Source organism: Rhea americana, unplaced genomic scaffold (genome assembly GCF_003343005.1).
Source record: "Rhea americana isolate MKP2758 unplaced genomic scaffold, rheAme1 scaffold_46, whole genome shotgun sequence".
Taxonomy (NCBI): Eukaryota; Metazoa; Chordata; class Aves; order Rheiformes; family Rheidae; genus Rhea; species Rhea americana.
The window spans coordinates 1,606,960-1,627,042 of record NW_028186601.1 but is presented as its reverse complement, the minus strand read 5'-3'; the positions used below and the strand labels follow the sequence as shown (position 1 = coordinate 1,627,042).

The window sequence follows — 20,083 nt, the reverse complement described above, 5'->3', positions numbered from 1 at the left end:
TGTGAGTTACTCACCAGAACTGACCTAGAAAATGGCAATGTTTTGAATATGATTTATTCTGTATTTATTGTGAATGGGTTTCTACAGACACTACAATAGTTGCTTTCTTCTCTCTGAGCAGTTGTCCCTTAAATCAATTCTTCTCAGTGACTTTTCTAGTTTGCATGGATGTTTCTCTAGTTTGGGGAAGGAAAGCTCCCTACAGCCAGCTCTTTTGTCGAACTGGGATGAAATACTGCCAAATGCCATTCAGGAATGAGACTGAGGAGAATATGCCAGGCCATGCAGTTCCACACCTTCACACCAGGGTAATTTTAAATAATGAAACAAGCATATCGTATTCTCAAAGATTTATACAAACTGAAATGGCATATTGAGGGCTTCTCCAGGGTCACATGCCTACCTTGCCCACACTAGGTGGGAACTGCCATAGTTAAAGCAACAGCAGATACTAGAATAACACCATCTCATAAGAACTGCAGGAAGTGGATGTCCACTAGCCTCATGCCCCTGACAGATGGAGCCGGGCATATAACAAGCTGGTTCTGAAAAACACATACTGCTTTCTCAAAAAGCAAGATCAGAACACAGACTCCCCCAGACCTTCTGGAAGATTGTGCCTCTGGTAAGACACAGTGGTATTTCTCATTGATCCCCACAGGAATCAGCAAGCAACAGCTTACGTTTTCCAATTTTGAGATTAGGCAATCTGCCTGGGCTCCCAGTAAGGCAGCTTTGACTACCCAGTGCTCACATAGGTCTAAAAAAGCAACACACACAAGAAGCCTGCATTTGCCTATAGCACTCTGCAGAATATCTCCACCGCACTGCACACACTGTATGAAGCATTTGTCTGAATCTGCATTAACACACAGGCATGGGGAGAGAGGCTGTTGGCCAATGGCTTCTTTGCACCAGTTGCAGCACAGAGATAAATTCCAACACTTCGATGAGTTCTCCTATAAGATCAAGTCTGTTTCCCTTTCATCGATGGCCTGAGTTTCAAAATGACGAATCAAGGGTGAAAGAAATAGGAGGCATTCAATCACTGTGCTAGCTGGTTGTGGCATCCAAGTTCACTCCTGTCTCATTCCGCCCCCTCCACAAGAATACAGATATGATTGATGAAACCTTGGAAACAGAGCCTTCCTACAAACCCAAGCATGTTTTTTAAGTGCATGAAATAGTTTGAGTGCATGCAACAGAAATCTTTCTACTTTGTACTGTAACATCTTCGCTGTCTTTTTATTCTTAGTGCAACAGATGTACGCCCTAGTGAAAAAGAAAGAAATTCTTAGCAAAACTTTTCTTTGAGCAAATAGGTAAAGATTATCACGAAAATTTTCTTTGTCTCCATTCTGCCCGGGCAAATGCACTGTTACTAAAACATGTCCAAAATTACTTCTCTCTTTATTACTGCAGTGCTGCAGACATTTCATACACAGTAACATAAGAGATGCAAGATGGAGCTGGGAAGGCGATATCAGGCAATGGTGCTTCTGATGCCACTGTATTGTTCCCACTGGCTCATCTAGATGGAAGAAATGGTTTAAAGAAAACTCCAATTGTCAAACTAGAAAGGACTACATCAAAACTTTTACGCTACAGAGACACTGTGGCAGATGGCCCTGATCCAGCATGACTGCTGCCCCCTATTGTGGCAGGAGTAATTCTTAAGGGGAGGAAGTAGGGAAACCAAAGAGCCATTTAGCTCTTCAGGCTCCTGCAAGGATAAAGCCTCTTCCCTCCTGCTGTTTAAAATCCTGCAGTCAGATTCCTTACAAGGGGCAGCTGGTGGAGGGGAGACTCAATATGAGAGAAAGAAGACTAGGCTGCACTTGTGCATGAACTCAGAATCAGGGATCTCTACCCATACCCTCCNAAAAAAAAAAAAAGGAGAGAAAGAAACAAAAAAAGGAGGCAAAAGTGAAGAAAGTATCCTGATATTTTTAGAAAAGTAATGAAATCCCCATTCTGTGGAGTGTTGAATAATTCATAAATCTCCACCAGTATCCCATATCTACTTATTATGGATCCAAATCTGGCTGACTTCACAGAAATCAAGAGCTAGTCAGGGTCTCTGCCATAATCTGGCCATTAAGGTTGTCTTTAAAGGTCTTCTTAATAAAAAGAAATCTTGTAGTCAGACAGAAGGACACAGCATGCAGGACTACTTTTTGGTTGGCACATAGCCAGGCTTCAAACTATTGGCAGTTCTATTTGTAAATGAGTATATTTCTAACAAATGAGTTTATTACAAATAATATTGCTGCTTCCCATCCAATTCATGAAACACTTTCCAAAACCTAAAAGAGCTCTGCATAAATCACAGAAATAATTTTAAGAGATAAATATGCCACTCAACCCCAACTCTTTCTGAAGAAGCTTAATGCTGAGCTTACTTCTTTTTTTCCTACTCTTTTAAGTTTCATAAGAAATCCCAACTCTTATTTATCTTTTACTTAAAGATTTCAACTGATGTTGTTTGTGCTTCCATCTCTCTCACCACAAGGTGTTGCATCCTACCTGCTAACCCTGAGAACAGCATGACACTCATTTCAGGGGTTGACAATATTGCTTCCTAGAAGTAGACAATGAAAGTCCATACTGAGCATAGCACAAAGTTATGGGTGAACATGCTACCCCTCTTATCTTTTCCACTGCTCCAAATAACTAAAGTGCACCTTCATATAATTTGAACCAAGATAGCATATTGCCCCCAAACCACGGGAGGACAGTAAAAGAAGAAATTTTCTCTCAAACTGATTACTTGCACACAGCCTTGGCTTAGTTTCACATTCACTATTTTAGCAATGAAATTATAAGAACAGGATCAACATTAATCTTCAGTTCATTTCCTGGTACCACAAAGACATAGTACTAATGAACACAGGAGAATTTAACATCAAACTTCAAAAATTCCAGTTTTACCTCGTCTTGCTGTGAATTTAGTAGCTGCAGCTTCATATGTTTCATATAGGCCATAGTAATTGGCATATTGTAATCAATCATGCTGGTCACCAATGTTGGAGGTTTTCCATTATCTATAAAAAAAAACATTTATTATGTATTATACATTAATTGTGGAGGCTAGTTCAGCCTACTCTGCAGTCAAAGTCAGACAGTTATTTCATTTAGTTCTAACTTTGGAATTTCCATCTGCTTATAAGCTGTATAGATGGAAGTCTCCTAAAGAAAAATGAGAATCCTATTCAAACTCTCAAAAATGATGAACTCTTCTATCCTAAATGACTACAGCATATGCACCATATTTCTTACATTTAAGTCCTCATATAAACATTTCCATAGCAAAATAAATGATTTCTTCCAGATAGAATCATCTTTCTATTGATGCATATGGCATTACACTCCATCCTTAAGTGTAAGCAGAAGATTCACTACCTTACAGCTTAAGTAAATGAGATGATCTGACTTGTTGAACTGTTCCAGTCTACCAAATTTTTATGAACCTTCACTTAAACTAGGAAAATATAAATGGGTATTAGGAAAAAAATCACTTTACATCCCACTATTTGACACCGAAACTACCTTTATGATCTGTTCCATCTGGGTTTAAATGCATTCTTTTCTGGCACTCTGAGCAGCTCATTAGAAATCGTGTCACCGCTTCTCTCGGTAGGAAGGCATAGGTCTCTGAAATCTGAAATGAATAACAAAATACAGGTGTTATTATATAAGCTGATTGAACAAGATTTAACAGAACTGATAATTATATTTCCAAATAAGGCATATTATCCTATAATGCCAGGAATCACAATGAAAGCATGTTCTGCATATTATGTAGCATTTCAAGAAACATCCATCCAATCTCCCTGTTTATCATCTAATGGCTAATAATAGTTGATACTGAAAAAAATTTGACTCATGTCAAAAGGAGTTTCATTTTCTGTTTACAATTCTTTCAATTTCTTTTCAGCAAAAAGATTCATACTTAACAGGCATCCTCTGAGAGATGTGTTAAAAAAAAACCTGAAAGGTGATCTATTTCTTATAGCCAATATCAAAAGAAAAAAATGCCTGTCTTATATGCTCTATTTATTTTTATTGTAACAGTATGTAGACATGTAGATGCAGGACTTAGTACATTAGTAGTGATAACAGTCTCCTCGCTATTTTAACTTTGTATTTGAATGGTTTTTGACAATATTCTCAGAAAGCCTGTGATTAATAATACATGCTAAATAAATTAGTTTTTAAAATAGCTATGAAATTTAGGAGTCACTCAGTTATAGAGACTCTACGTCACCTAGAAATATCCTGAAACAACTGATTTTGCTTATTTCCTCATTTCAAAATAATTAGTTTTTCCAGCGACATACTCACAAGAGTCTGAGGGCTTTTTTTCTTATTTGAAGGTGAAGAGGAGGAAGCACTTACTACTGTTTTTGAAGATTGTATTTATTTTCCCCAATGATGAATGCACTCTTATAAGCCTTTTTGCCTTGCTGAAAAGGACCTGGAGTTGTGCTTTGTGCCAAGCTGCAAATGAGCCAAGATTAGAGCCAATGCTGTAATAACGCAAACCTCATATTGGCTACATTAAGTGTGTGGCCAGCAGTTCAAGAAAAATTATTATTCCTCTCTACTCAGTGCTGATTAAGCAATAGCTGGATTAATGTATCCAGTTTGCCCCTCCTCAATTCAAGAAGGCTGTTGGGAAGCAGGAGTGAGCTCTGTGGTGGGCCACCATGGGGCAGGCACCTAAAGCAGGTGACCCATGAGGAAGGTTGAGGGAGGCGGATGAGCTTCGTGTTTGGTGTGACAAAGAGGAGGCTATGAGGCAAGGAGAAATCTAATTACAACTCACAACTATGTGAAGAGGAGTTACAAAAGCAGTGCAGAGAAACTATTCGGAGAGTAAAATGAAGGACAACTGGCATCAATTCTGGTTTGGGATGTTCAGATTGGGCATTAGAAAAAATTTCTTCTCTAGCAGGCTAGTGCACTGAGCAGGATAACCAGAGAGGTGTAAGAATCTCCAAACTTGCAGATTTTCAAGACAATTAATGGACAAAGCCATGGCTGACACAGCTTCATGCTGGAAACAGTCCTGAGCTGAGTGGGAGGTCGGACTAGAGCCCTCCAAGGTTCTCTTTCAAGCAGCATTTCTGTGATTCCATCATATGTATACATATATATAAAATACAGAGAGAGACATTTGTGGCTGTGCTGCCATTCAGAGACACCTGGACAGGCTGGAGAGTTTGGTGGAGAGGAACTTCATGAGGTTCAATGACGGCAAGTGCAGAGTCCTGCACCTAGGGAAAAATAACCCTAGGCACCAGTACAGGCTGGGGGCTGACCTGCCGGAAAGCAGCTCTGCAGAGAAGGACCTGGGAGTGCTGGTGGATGACAAGTTGACCATGAGCCAAGAATGTGTTCTTGTGGCCAAGAAAGCCAGTGGTCTCCTGGGGCGCACTAGAAAGGGAGGTGCAGGTCAAGGGAGATGATCCTGCCCCTCTACTCAGCCCTGGGGAGGCTTCATCTCGAGTACTGTGTCCAGGTCTGGGCTCCCCAGGACAAGAGAGACATGGAGCTACGGGAGAGAGTCCAGCATAGCACTACGAGGATGATCAGAGGGCTGGAGCATCTCCCCCATGAGGAACAGCTGCGAGAGCTGGGCCTCTTCAGCCTGGGGAAGAGAAGACTGAGGGGGGATCTTATCAATGTGTACAAGTACCTGAAGGGAGGGTGTCAAGGAGACGGGGACAAACTCTTTTCAGTTGTCCCATGTGACAGGACAAGAGGCGATGGGCAGAAATTGAAGCACAGGAAGTTCTGCCTGAACGTGAGGGGGAATTTCTTCACTGTGAGAGTGATGGGGCACTGGACGAGGTTGCCCAAAGAGGTTGTGGAGTCTCCTCCTCTGGAGATATTCAAAACCTGCCTGGATGTGCTCCTGTGCAACATGCTCTAGGTGACCCTGCTTGAGCAGTGGGGTTGGACCAGATGATCTCCAGAGGCCCTTTCCAACCTTACCCATTCTGTGATTCTGTGATTCTGCAATCTACAGAACAGCACTGCAAGTATTGTAAAGAATCCTAGCCCTTGTCTTCCCAAACAAGGTGATTGTTTGGCAAAGGACATATTTCCCAAAGAAAGATGAAGTCCCATAATTGAGATTAAAAGAAGAGTCAACCGATACCCACTTGTATTTCACTACTGTAAAACTTACAGCAAGATTCGTTTTCCTATCAAGTGGCAATGTTGATTTGAGTCTATGTAGGAAGACAAGTGCAGAAAGATGGAGGTGGGGTGTATGAAAGTGTGCTTACAGAAAGGACAAGATACCCTTCCTTAATTGGATGCAAATGGAATTAAATACTGTGCAAATCAGTCATGCTGATCACAGGGGTGCTAAGAGGAGGAGGAACGGCCTGTTTTAACTCCATTACATGCTTCTTCTTGGCTTGTTTGTCACCTACTTACCCTGTGCTGAAAGTTACACTTCCTAAAACTCCATGGAGCAAATTCAGCAGTGACAGAGTATTTTGGAAAGTAGGTGGAGTTTAAATTAGTATACTTTGATGTGACATGAGTTTGTTCTGGAAATAAATGGAAAATGAGGCATTGTAAAATACAAATATGAATTATACATCCTGTTTATGGTATTGTTTTTTAGACTGTGTTTTGTTGTCTTCTTTTATATAACAGAAATCTTATTTTGGGAAAGAGAAGGATATTAACATAAAAGCAAAATTTTTTTCTAAAATTCTACTTGGCATAAATTTTCTCTGGGTCTGAAACAATTTATCTGAAAATCAATATGATGACCCTAAATGAAGCCACTTTTGAATGGGAGACTCTGCAAAAGAAAACTACTTCATACTATTTTTCCTGTCTTTTATGCCAAAAAGGATGCTTATTTACCTAAGGATGAAAATAGAACTTAAAATCAGCTAGAACTTAGCATTAAGAAAATTTGTAAGTGCACATACGCAGCAACCACTCTCACATAACATTTAACACATTTAGCACTGTATTAAAATTAATGGAGCTTACCCATGGATTCATTAGTCTACTGCATTTGATAGGAATGCTCCATTTATTCTAATCAAGCATCTCTGTCAAATTCTTGTTCTGCTCAAACAGGATGAAAATCCTCCATGGAAAGCAAGTGAGCTAAGCCTCAGATTTGAGAGGTATGCTCCATTGACTATAAGGGAACCGGGTTTTATAACTGAATTTATCCTCATGGCAGATGCTTGTGTCTCCAACATCCCACTGCAACACAGCTTTAAGGATGTCCTTCCCTAAATAACATCAGTTTTCACCAACATCCTCCCTTGTTTACTTTGTGATTTGAAGCAATCACACTTCCAGGCCAAGACTTCAGCACAGGCTGACAAATTGACACAACACAATAGGTATCAAGTTAGAAGAGCTACTCAGAAAAGATGACCCACTGCTTTCCTTATTCTTGCTGTTTGACTCCAAAAAGCTCTTATCAATTTTCAGTGCCAGAAAGCTTTAAAAAAAAAATGCTTCTCCAACAGAGCAGATTCTTGTTTGCCTTTCTCATTAGAGAAGGGCATATCTACTTCATTACAAGCAGATAGCTGCAAGCTAGCTCTAGCCATGCTGCCCACTAACTGGCTTAGAACCAGCTGTGACTTAGGAGCTGTCTAACCAAATTAGCACAAGGTGGAACACAAAATCCTATACCATACTCCACATAACTCCTATTAGCTTGCGCTAAAGATAGGGCTGCTGTTGTTCACAGAGCTGGCTTGCATGTGAGTAATTCAGAGCACAGGGAGGCCTATGACACTTTATAAGTAAATATATAGAAATATTCTAGCCAGCGGTCTGACTTCATAGGGAAAAAAGTGTTTCTGTGCTCCATTCTATCTGAAAGAAAGCAATAATGACTTGGTCCTCACTGATACGGTATATCGTCACTGACTTCAGTGGCCTACTCCTAACTGTCTTCTCAAGGCCATTAGCTAACAAAAATATATCTCATTTATCTCATACTGTAATATCCTACGAAAACAAAACAGTGTTACTACTTTTCCTCGAAATAAACAAAAACTACACACTTCTAAGTTTTAAGAAGGAAAAAAGCCAGAGATGTGAACTGAAGTGAGGGATATTGCATTACTTACATCCATGCACTGACAATGCAGGCAAACATATTTTTGGCATGATGTGCAGAAGTGGTCATGCACATGTCCATACCAACCAGAAAACAGCCATTGCCCATATATCATATTGATGAAGCATCCCAGAGTGCCACCAAAGAGGGAAATATGATGTAGACTGCATTACAAACTAATTATAAGTGTACGTCTTTCAAATGTAATCCTTTAGATCATCCTTATGTAATTCCTTATTCTTACTGGTGATTCTACTGCACATTACTATATTTTCTATTGTTTCTAAAAACCCCATACCTTATACTGGATGTATTCTGTATCATAGACAAAATCGAAAATAAGCTTCTATCAGGTTGGTTGGTTTTGTGTACTAGGTATAGTTCTTAGAGCTGAATATTTTTATATTGTAAAAGGAGAAAATTATATGAAGAAGGAACTAGACATCTGGAGTTTAAGCAAAGAGTGCCAAAACACTACAGTTTGTTGTATTCCCAGAAGTTACAGGAGAAGAAGCTGCACATTTCCTAGCAGTCTCTGTAAACTTACATATATTTTGTTTTAACTCTAAACTCAGAAGCAAATAAAATCAAAGCTGGCTTTGGTGGCAAAACTTTTATGATCTTATTTCAGTGTTCATGAGAAGTCTATAGTATAAAAGATCTTGGGATATGCCAACCCAAGCAAAACAACACTCAGCAATTAAAGCCCTCTAAATCTGTAATTGACCTACATGCTATTTACTGGCTCCCATAAAAAGTATAACCACCACAAGGCAAGTAACCCAGTACCTGAGCATGCAATCTGATTTACATTGGAATTAAGTGGAGTATGCCCTAATTACCTGTAAGAACTAAACTGCATTCCTATTGCATCACTTCTGCAGAGAAAAAAAAATCCTTTATGTTCCTTAATATTCAGATTATTCTAATACAGGATGTTATGATGATGTAGCTTTCAGAGCTACATTTTTTATTTTGAAAATTAACAAGCACTAACTGAAAAGCAGATTTTAGGACACATATGGCAGAGAAGAAAGACAAGTGTGAGGAAAGGGAGTGAAATTTTTCACGTGAACCTATTAACCCCTAAAGCATTAATACAGAGAATGTATGTGTAGTCTGGAATATATGATGTGCCAGAGTAGAGGGATTTTTTGTTGTGTGCGTATGTTTTTTTAACTATTTAAGGGGTGGAGGGGCAGATGATCCAGAGAAGAATTCAGTAAGGAGAGAGTGAAGATGGTTATGTGTCCTGGGCCCACAGTCATCAAACCAGGTGGTAGAAACTGATTTCTTGATGACAGAAGGGCAAACTAGCCAAGGAAAGTCCTCTCCTTTCCTTAGTAAGAGGTGAGAATAGGCAGCTAGCATAGGAAAGCTGATCTATTGTTGCTGAGACTTTTATCAAGAGGTCACTGCCTTGGTATATTGGGGAAAATGTTGCTCCCTCTCATAATAAACTTCCACTTCACAGCTTTTTTCCCTCCCTGCATATCAAAAATAGCTTTCTGAAAGGCAAGCTATGGGAAACACCTGTTAGCTGGTTGGGTGCCAGGGGACTCAAAGCTTGCCTTTTGCAAAAAAAAAAAAAAAACCAAGTCAGTAGACTACAAGTGCACAGGGCCCAACTGTTTGGTCTTGCACAAAGAAATAGCATGGAGACAGGGATTTAAGTGCATCAAGAACCTCCACAAATCTCATATTCTTTTGCTTTCCAGAGGATAAATTCTTAGGTTTTGCCCTAGATGGAAAACAGCTAGGTTACAAATCTGCTTTAACCATTTGATTAGCGAGGTCGTCCTGAAAGGAGATTATGTTATTTCATAATAACAAAATGTCAAAAACTTTCTCTCAGAGGAAAGCACTTTCACTGGAATGCTTAGAGGGGACTCACAAGCATGTTCTTGTTTTGGGAAGGCAAAAAATGTCTTATCACATTTCACTATTTTAAGAAGTTTTTGTCAGAGTAACAGAAAGAGGGAAGCTACTTAATGACAACATGATCGCAAACCAAGAAAGCTGAACTTCTTATTTCATCAGTGGAATGAAGCAAAGGACCCCAGATATTGCCCCACACCTAATAGACTCATGTTACTCTGCGGGTGCTACGTATTTATGAACTACCTATCCGACCAGAGGCTTTCCCCAAGCTACTTCCTCTTGTCACATCAATATCTCCCACATTTTATAAGCCTATTTCTCTTCCAGCTCATTATCCTAGTGCTCTTTTTCATTCATGGGTTGGAAATTTTATTAACTGATCATTTCTCCTGCTCAGACATCACAACCCCCCTCACAATTCAAGTTCACCGCTATAACATTTCAAGGCTTTGCACTTTGGCTATACAGACTCAACAGGCTGCTATAAGATCATGAATCTCAGGTAAAAATATTCAAATACACAGAGATTAAAGTGTTTAAGATGGCTACAAGATTTACGCAAACAGTTCTAGGGTAAACGATTCACTTAGTTATGGAAAACTTTGACCAGGTATAACACACAAAGGTGAAGTACTTGATCTTCATAGTTTATTGTTTAAATAACAGGAAGAATTAACCACTTCTTTAAGAATACAAAAGGAAAATAAAATCTACTCAGAAATTTAGGGCTTGATCCTTAAGTCTAGCCTTCCTGCACTCAGAGCTGGATCTGAGAGGAGGCAAAGATATTTCCCATCTTCAATCTCATCAGTGGCCATTCCAGTTTCTCAAAAAAATTTTGGTTGAGCTAATTTCCTGGTTTGCACTGGACCACAAAGAGTTGTCTTAACAGCTTTGAGACCGTTGTGTCATGCTGCTCCTGTAGCCACAACTTTTCCTTTAGTTCCACCTCTTATGTACCCTTCAGCACTTGAATTTAAATTCAGGCTGAATAGTAGCTCTACAAGGGCACAGAAAAGCCAGCTAGGCATTTATGGAATGTCTTTCCCACTACACCATAAGGATTCTCCTCAACATTTCTCCCATGTGTGTCCCTTCACTTTGACACTAAAAGTTTTCCTTTCAGGGACTGATACCTGTACGCATTATAAGAGCCCTTAGGACACAGAGTGGAAAAGCACTATCCCAAAGCAAAGTGAGTCCTCTAGGACACTGAATTGTAAGTGTGTGATACACCCTCCCAGAACATCCTCTGTGCTTTTTTCTCACTGCTTAATCCATTCATTTAGCCAGTGTGTTTCACTCAAGCTTCCATGGAGTCTGATACCCCCAGGTTTCCGGGGGAATGCAGGAAGAGCATGGGTCATATTTCCCCACAGCCGCTTTCCCTGGAAGCAAGGAACAGGCTGTTTGCATCTTCCTCGCCTTCCTAGTCACCTGCGCTCCGGCTGAGCAATGGACATAACCCGGCCCTGTGTCATACATCCTGCCCTTGTGAGAGAACGATCTCCCCGGATCAAGGTCCCTCTTACTGGTCCTGTGGGTAAACTTTCGTGGGAACCATGGAAACTATTTCTTTAGTCTGACATATTTCTGTGTCAATACCACTATGTTCTGGATATAATTTAAAGCTCTAAAGGCATGAAAACTCTTGGTTTCATTGTATATATCTGTAAGCCAGCTCTTTTTTTGCTAGTATAAATCTACCTACAACAAGTACAGAAATATTGGCAGGGAATATAGACCATAAATCTTACCCTGGATAGAAGCTGAGCACTTGAAATGAGCTTGAAACCCTAATATTTGAACATACATGTTCTTACTAATTAAACGGGAAACTCACTTTCAAGGTCACTCTACCATGTCATCTACACAGAATTTGTACAATTCCCTACTCATAGTACGTGGAAAAGCAGCAGAAGAAAATGAGGACCTCATTCTAAACTTAAATATTGAAGCACAGATGCTTTCCTAATTAATCTATAAAGTTTGTGCCAAGAAATCCTAAAGTTTGAGTTTGGCACTTTATTGCACCAATGAAAATATTAATGCTCCTTCTAAAGCATTGCTCTTTTAGAGCTACCAAGCACCACATCCTATTTATCTTCCTGTGCAGTACTACCATTGGAAGTCCCATAGAAATTAATTGAAAAATGCCATTCATTTTGACAGAGTTAACATAAATAAGTAAGAAAGAATGTAGATTACAGATTCACTAAATGAGGTTGTAAACTCCGCTAAGTATGTTTTCAGAGAGCGATACTGATGTACTCTAGCACTCTAGCATCTGGGGGGACTCTTTATCAAAACTGAAAAAGACCTGACTTCTTTTCAGATCGGGGGAAGATGAATATTCAGTGCTATCTCCATATATTCTGAATCTATTTCTCCATATAAATACAAACAGCAGTTAATTAAGTTACCTTTGACAATTTCATTACCTTTCTAATCATGCTCAAGTACTATTCAAAATTTTGAGAGGTGCACACTCACTACTGAAAATAGAGACTCACAAATATATAAGCAAACAAATTCCTTGAATTTCATATGATGTAATTCTCAGAGCTGTGCCATCCTTTTTTTTAGAAATAGATACCGAAAATTCATGACAATATTTACAAATTTCAAAAGTTTAGCAATTTTGTACCAAAAATGTAATATTTTCTTCCCTTCATTTTTCTGTTTAAATGTTTCAGTTATCCAGTCAGAAGGAGTAGCAATGTGATCATGGCATGCGTGGAATTATGAATAACAAATAGCGAAACAGTTGTAACATACAGTTTGTGAAGCATCCTTTCTGTAAAACTGTTTTCACTCAAATTATTTGGTAAGTAATTATTTATGACAAATACATTCACAGATCTCAGGGATGATTCTCTTTTGACTTGTGAATAAAGAAAGAAGACTAAATTAATCTTGTTCTGAAGCCACCTAATAAAATTAAACCCCACCAAAGCACTTCAGTTTGATTTATAAATCTCTTAGGGTATAATTTTGTAAGACACATCTGAGACATGACCTCTTTCCCTCTGCAGGACCACAGACGGAGATATTGCCTGGCCTTCTGGAACAGGTTGACACTACCGCTCACCATTTAGAGTAAAGACATTTTCATTGACAGGTCCAGGAAGCTGGAGCGCATTTCCCCAGTTAGTCCAGTAGAATTTGAGGCCTGTTTATTTAACCCAACTCTCATCTGGGGATAGAGAGCAACAATTGATACTAATTTGATAAGGAGTGTTTTTTCCTTCTTTTTTTTTTTCATCTACAGGAATATTTAAAAATTATGAATGGGAATCCTCTCCTTGGGACATATGACTTAATGTTCTTAATAAACTAATATGCATCGAAACAAAAACACAAGTACTTCAAACATTGATAATGACACAGGGCTTTTTCCTCATCTGCTCATAATTATGTAGTAAACGCAAGTCTCAATTACAACAAAGTTAACATCAAATGAAACTGCTGTGCAACCTACTGAATTTCCACAGATTGTTCTCACAGAAGAGACACTAGTTCTCTTTCATACAGTTCACAATAAACAAATGTCTTATTTGTTTGGCACATATTTGTAGCATTATGACTTGAATTATTCTATTTATAGTTGGTAACATTCCATAAACTTGCATATTATTCTATGAAGTCTGCAACCTGTCCCTTAGAACAGTTTTCTAAAATAAAACAAAATATAAAGATAATGGTCAATTACTACTTTTCTAATGCCTTCCAAAGAAAAATCAAGTTTCAAAGTGGCTAAGGTGACAGATGAAAATTAATTTAGACAGTTTGTGTTTGTTCACCCTGGAGTACCACTCTAAACCTTACAAAGCACACCCTGATGACTAGTGTTTTCCTTCGTATGTCTATCTTCAAGTCAGTACTGCTGGGAATAAATTATAAGAAATATTGCCAAGAGCTTATCCTACAATAAACTGTTCAAAATAGCCTATAAATAAAACATTTGTAAAGGGATTCATAGATACATAGTGGAGATTTTTATATATTTGCAAAGTTAAATATCTGAACAGGTAGTAATGGAAAAATTTATTATGGTCAGAGGCTAAAATTTAAAACACAGGTATCAGAAACCCGGACTTACCACACTTCTTGGCGACATTTCATCAAAAATGACTGTCATGAGTTGCAGGCTGCTTTTAAGTTTAAGAGAGCTGCAGCGAGGGTTGCAGAGAGGCTCAGTTGTCCGCATGTCAGGGCCCAAGCACAGGGCCCCGACGGCTGCGGGCAGGCTGCAGCCAGGGCCACCCCCTGCCCTGGCGGGAGCCACTTCCAGCTGAAACTGTGCTGTGGAGCCCGGCAAATAGGACTGACGACAAACCTTTGAGGACCAAACTGTGCACACACGCGCATGCACGCGCACATGCACACGTGTGCGTGTCTGCTCGCCCACTCAAGGCACGTCTGCCTTTCCCACGCGCCTGGCTCCGTTGAAGGTAGTGCCCAGTGCCAGGGAGTTGGGCCACCAGAGAATAGCCAAGGACGTACATTTTAGGCACCATGGGAAACTGTGATAAACGTTATATTAGTTCTCTTTAAGAAAAGGAAGTGTTTTATTTGTGCCACTAAATTCAAAAGCCATTTATTATTATTCAAAGGCAGCAGCTGAATTGTTCAGGTCAAGCAATAAAGCACAATTAAAAAACTTAGAAATAATCATTTTTCTCTGTTCAGTCAGTTTTGACGATTGCCCCCTCAATACTTCTTTCATTGTACCCAGCAGTCTTCCAGCTTTTTGAATTTGGGAAAGTTATAAGTTTTCATACCATTAAACCTTAAAATACACTTAGTCTATAGCAATAAAATATAATGAAACTTCATTCATTTGCTGAAGTGCAGCACCTCATTTAGCAAATTTATGTAGCAATGCCTTCTAAGTCTTCCTTTATACATCATGCATTTAATAACAATTAAAGGATACTATTAATTCGGTTACTACAGAAGTTGTTAAATCATTATAGAAAGAATAAATTCTCTGCTTGAACCAATTAGAGTATACTTATTGAAGTCAATGGATCTGGCCCTTATTACACAAAAAATGTGGCCCTACTAATTTGTAAACTGTTTTCACACATTATTGAAAGACCTCTGAAAGAAATCTGAGTGAAGGTCACAATACTAATCCAGCTGGAAAAAACACAAAGCTACAAATCTCATGCCATGTAATTAGGCCCAAATAACTCACACTTTTATAGACTGATGTTCACTTTTAGCTGTTCCTTTTTTTTTTTTTTTTTTTTTTTACTTACTGCTTTATACGTTCTCTTTTGTCCAGCATGTTTTCTGATTTGTTCTCCATTAGGCCCAGTTTCAACATGCATGGAATAGATAATGTCAAAGAAATCTTCTACCACGGCTACCCGCCGTAAAGACAGCTTCTCATCTACACCTACTCCATCCTGAAAAAAAAAAAAAAAAAAAAAAAGAGAAAGAAAGAAAAGAAAAGAAAGAGTAAGGAGGACAGGATGAATAGATAAATGATGATAATCATGAAACACATTCTCCTTTTTTTAGCAAGATCTGATTAGTTAAAGACCCTTCCACTAAGATCTGAAGGTCACCCATGCCATGAATGGCAGAAATAGTATTGCTGAAAAGCTGTAGGATCAGAAGGATCGTAAGACACTATCTTTGCAAACAGATCATTTGGACAAACCAGAATATTTGGTCTCTTTGTAGAAAGTAATCTTTCACTCCAGTATTTAAAAAATGAAACAGAAAGTATCTGTGCTTGTTTCTCCAAATACACAAACAATGCTCAGAGGCAGAATCAGCCTCCAGTCACATGGCAAAGAAATGCATTATGCAGCTGTTAATACGGACGCAGTAGCTATTCTACCCCGTCTCATTCCCCTCCTAGTCAACCTGTACCTAGTATTTCATAAAAGTATTTAATAAAAGGTTTTAACTCACAGATGACGGAGCTGATTGTAATTACGAATACAAAAGAAGTTGTTATAAACAGTTTACTACTGTAAACCCTGCTTGAAAACATACTACCTGAAGAAACATCACAGTATGAGGAAAAGAAGGGTTCATGTTTTTTGGTTTTTTTTTGTTTTGTTTTGTTTTTGTTTTTTCAAAATTTGTGATTTTGTACACAGATGTCTGATTGGAAGTGACAGGAAAGTAAACATGCCAACTATCTGATTTTCAAAAGTGATATTGCTGTGGTAGCTCAGGACTTCTAAACAGAGACAGTCTTCAATGTCTCTGAAATAAATCAGTGCAGCTAAATTCCTGCCTTTTAGACATGACCATCTATAGGACAGCTTTTTGTTTGTTTTACACTTGTCTATGGATTCAGCTCTAATTAAGGAGATTGTAGAGTAGTCAGTCAGGGCAGAACTGGGGCTTTTGGTTTTCCAAAATAGGCCTCTCAACAAGAAGCCCGTGTTTTGTAATATAACATAATCATGTGAGGAACAAATGAGAATGGCCAATTCACTTGTAATCCAACACAGTATTTGCCTCTGGAGGAATTGCCTAACCTTCAATGTATATTTTATAAATGCTTTCAGAACTTAGCATATTTGATAACCATTACTGCCCCTGTAATTCATGCTGCAACAAAACTGATTTACACTGACTCTTTGGTTACAAAACACATGCAATTATTGCTGCTGTGACCAAATAAATGCCAAAGATGAAAAATGAAAAAAACAATGGTTACATACAACTCCCAGTTGCTGTCCCTGTGCTAATCAGTTTGCTAACCCATTCCAGTAAGCTTGCTATATGTGAACAAACATGTTTTGTTTTTCTAACTGTCCCTATCTATCTTCTATTTCAGCTCACTTATCTTGCTTTTTTTCTACAAAGTTCAAGAAAAGAGCCCAAATAATTCCAGCGGCTCCAAAGAATCCTCCAGAATGGCACAGAGAGGCTCTGATTAATCCCAGCAGTGATGGAGAAAATGTTAATGCCTCTATAGTACAACTTTCTATACATGCATGACTCCAAATAGTATCAGATTAGGAGCTGCTGATACTGTATTAGCTGTATAAGCTTTGTGCTTTCCTCCTCCACTACGCCCCTGCTTTTGATTGCCCTCTTCAAAGAGGTCCCTGCCCAAAGCTGACTACGTTCTGCCTACCGCGCTCACAGCAAGTTGTGCTCTTCATCGCCAGCAAATAGCTGGAATGGAGCAGAATTCCCTCACACGAATGAGCAGAGGATTGCCATAGTCCTGTGAGGGCAACGAGGGACAGAAGTGGTTGTGTTGAAGATTCAGGGTGGAGGCAGATGAGGAATTTGTATTGCAGTCTCCAGCACAGGTTAAAGTCTCAGTGAGAGGTCATAGCACCTTTCTTCTCCCAGAGCGATCAGCTGGGAAAGGTGCTCAGAAAAAGGCGGAAAGACTCCTGTGCCATGAACAGCTCCTAAAATTTCACTAGCCATCTGCTCCAAACTTGTGTGGCATCATGACAGTTTCCAGCATCAGCATCATGAAGGTATTGTCCACCACTATTGCCCACTATTTTAAAAAATTGCTTTAGAGATGGGGCCCAAATTTGAGCCATTTTCATCTTCAAGGGAATTCACATTTGAGCTCAGCAGGAGGGCCCCATCTTCAGTTATTACTTTCTCACTGCCCAAATGGCACGGTGGGATCCCTAATGATTTCAAACACTCTTATTATGACGACAGTGTTATCTCACGCTGTTCTCAGAACACTTAAAAGTTTATAGTGTTGATTAACTGATAAAGATTTAATCTGTTTATTACTAATGAGTATTGTTTCAGGAAATTTCCTACAGGGGAGCTCTCTCTTAATTAAAGAGAAATGCTTTACAATAACATTAATTTAAAACCAGAGATGCCACATCAGCATAGCTGGCACATACAAATATTAGGTATGCATTCAAAGAATAAGCTTAAAACAGGAAACTCATTTTGCTGGTTTTGGTGGCCACAGTACCCAGAGGTCTTTTCTGGTAGGTCCCCTGCCCCCATCCCCAGGAAGAGCTAACCAAAGGTGACAGCGTGATGTGCATGTGTTCTTGAAGTTGTGTTTCTCCATACAGCTGAATAAAACCCTAAGCATCACCAATATTTCTAAAAATACAAGGAATTAAAATCCGCACAAACTCTCTGTTATGCCTTCTAATTGAAATGCCATACAATGAATACAAGCTTTCAAGATCTTGTCAGTCAAACAGAGTAGAAAAAAATAGTGTACACTGAGTGAAAACTGCTTCCTGAGAAGAGAGCACTATTACTTAAGAATTATACTTGTAGTGTCATAACTTTGTCTGGTGGGGCCTGGGCAATGATTAGGGCACTCCACTCTGCTTGGAGCTGTAGAAAGTAATAAGATAGTCCTTGCTTCAGAAAGCCTGTGATGTTTAAAAGCTGCTGAATTGCTGAACGAGCTGTTAAGTCCACACAGCGCAATGCAGAGCTGTGTGGAGATGTAAGCCGTAGCTGCAGAAGCAAAACACCACATGAGTAACCTGAATGACGATAAGGTAGCTTTAAAGGTTATTACTCAGATATTTGATATCCCAGTACTGACATCCCAGTGAGTAAAAAGCTGGGCAAAAGATAAAACCTTAAATCTCCATTTAAACCACAGTGTCTCTGAAGTGGACACAGATGTACCAAACTCTTTCCTACCATATGCCATTACACTACACTTTTATCCCGTAACTGCTACTTGATAAAGGCATTAACAAGCAGCTCTATTTATAAGCTGGCTGTGAGTAAAAATTTTCAAAGAGCCTAAGGGGACATCTTTTTAGCCTCAGCTAACTATGAAGAGAAGAACGAGGGAATACATGTTAATGCTATTCTGATGCCTGAAGGGCTATGAAATGTCCACAAGGGACAGAACAAGTAATAGGCTTAAACCATAGCAAGGGTGATTTCCATTAGACACTAGGAAAAACTTACTGTTGACGTGGATAGTCAAGAACGGTAATGGATTGCCAAGGAGGTTGTGAGATCTCTGTCACTGGAGGATTTTGAGGCAAGGTTAGACAAACATCTGTCAGAGATGCTTTGAGTAAAGACGATCCTGTCTTGGAGAGACTAGATATTAATTGAGTCCCTTCTTGTTAATTCTATGACTGAGAAGTTTAAATGCCATTTTCAAAGTGACTTGGACTAAAGATGCCGTGAACAATAACGTTTGAGGAGAGAGTCAATCTCTTTTACTGAGCCAGAACCTACAAGGCTAGTAGGAGCAAAGAACAAAGTTTGACACTAAAGTGAAAATATAAAGCTTGTAATGAAGACAGCAAAAGATCTATTAAATAAGGCTGTCATTTTAGCAGTTATTTTTGCAGAGAAGAATAATATGTAATAAAATAAAATAATTAAAAGTAAAGCCACTGAAACAAAAATGCATGTAGTTCCTTCCTTAAGAATAACTGTCCCATCTCATGTTGAAATTTTGGGGGAAAATAGGTCTCACGAAACACTCTTTTGCTTCCTGAATGAATGTAACTATCAGAATCTTTATAGTGTTTGAAAAATATTCCTATAATCATATGATGGACTGAAAGAGAAAATCAAAGTAAAGGGCTGGGTGGTGGTTCCATAAAAATTGCTCAAGTCTATAAAAAACTCTGTCCTAAAAGCATCAAAGCCAGAAGCATCTACAAAACATTTATTTATGTGTAGCATTTTTTCTGGTGCATACTAGTTTAGGTTACAACTGAGTTACAGCACATATATGTCACCACATCTCTGCTAACTGGTATCACTTTTTACAGTCTGGATGATGCATTTCCACTGGATAGAAAGCAAATTCTTTTGCTGTCTGAAATGCTGTAGTCTGAGTGAACTATATATCCCAAATAGAAAGTTTTGCATATATAAACTCTCATTTTATTAGTCTATGTGTAATAAACACCTGACACAACTGTATGTTTTATTCCTTCTGGATTGAACACTGGAGAATTTGTATTCTAACTGTTAGTTAGAGGTAGGCTGTGTACAACATGACCTTTAAATACCTGTCTGCAGAAATAAGTTAAAATAAATGATCAGGTTGAAAATTCCATTATAAGTTACTTCCTTTTTCTGCTTGCTCAGTAACTGTAAAAATATTAATATTTA

General features: G+C 38.8%; 1 protein-coding gene across 1 annotated transcript in view; it reads right to left on the bottom strand.

Moving 5' to 3' along the window:
- The window catches only part of NOL4 (nucleolar protein 4), a 183,883-nt gene that overhangs the window by 136,949 nt on the left and 26,851 nt on the right, over positions 1 to 20,083 (bottom strand). Inside the window, exons 2-4 of the mRNA XM_085316281.1 lie at positions 15,268 to 15,417; positions 3,550 to 3,661; positions 2,932 to 3,044 (exon numbers count right to left, since the gene is read on the bottom strand). Coding sequence (XP_085172407.1) covers positions 2,932 to 3,044; positions 3,550 to 3,661; positions 15,268 to 15,417 — 375 coding nt within the window. The remainder of the gene's footprint in view (positions 1 to 2,931; positions 3,045 to 3,549; positions 3,662 to 15,267; positions 15,418 to 20,083) is intronic.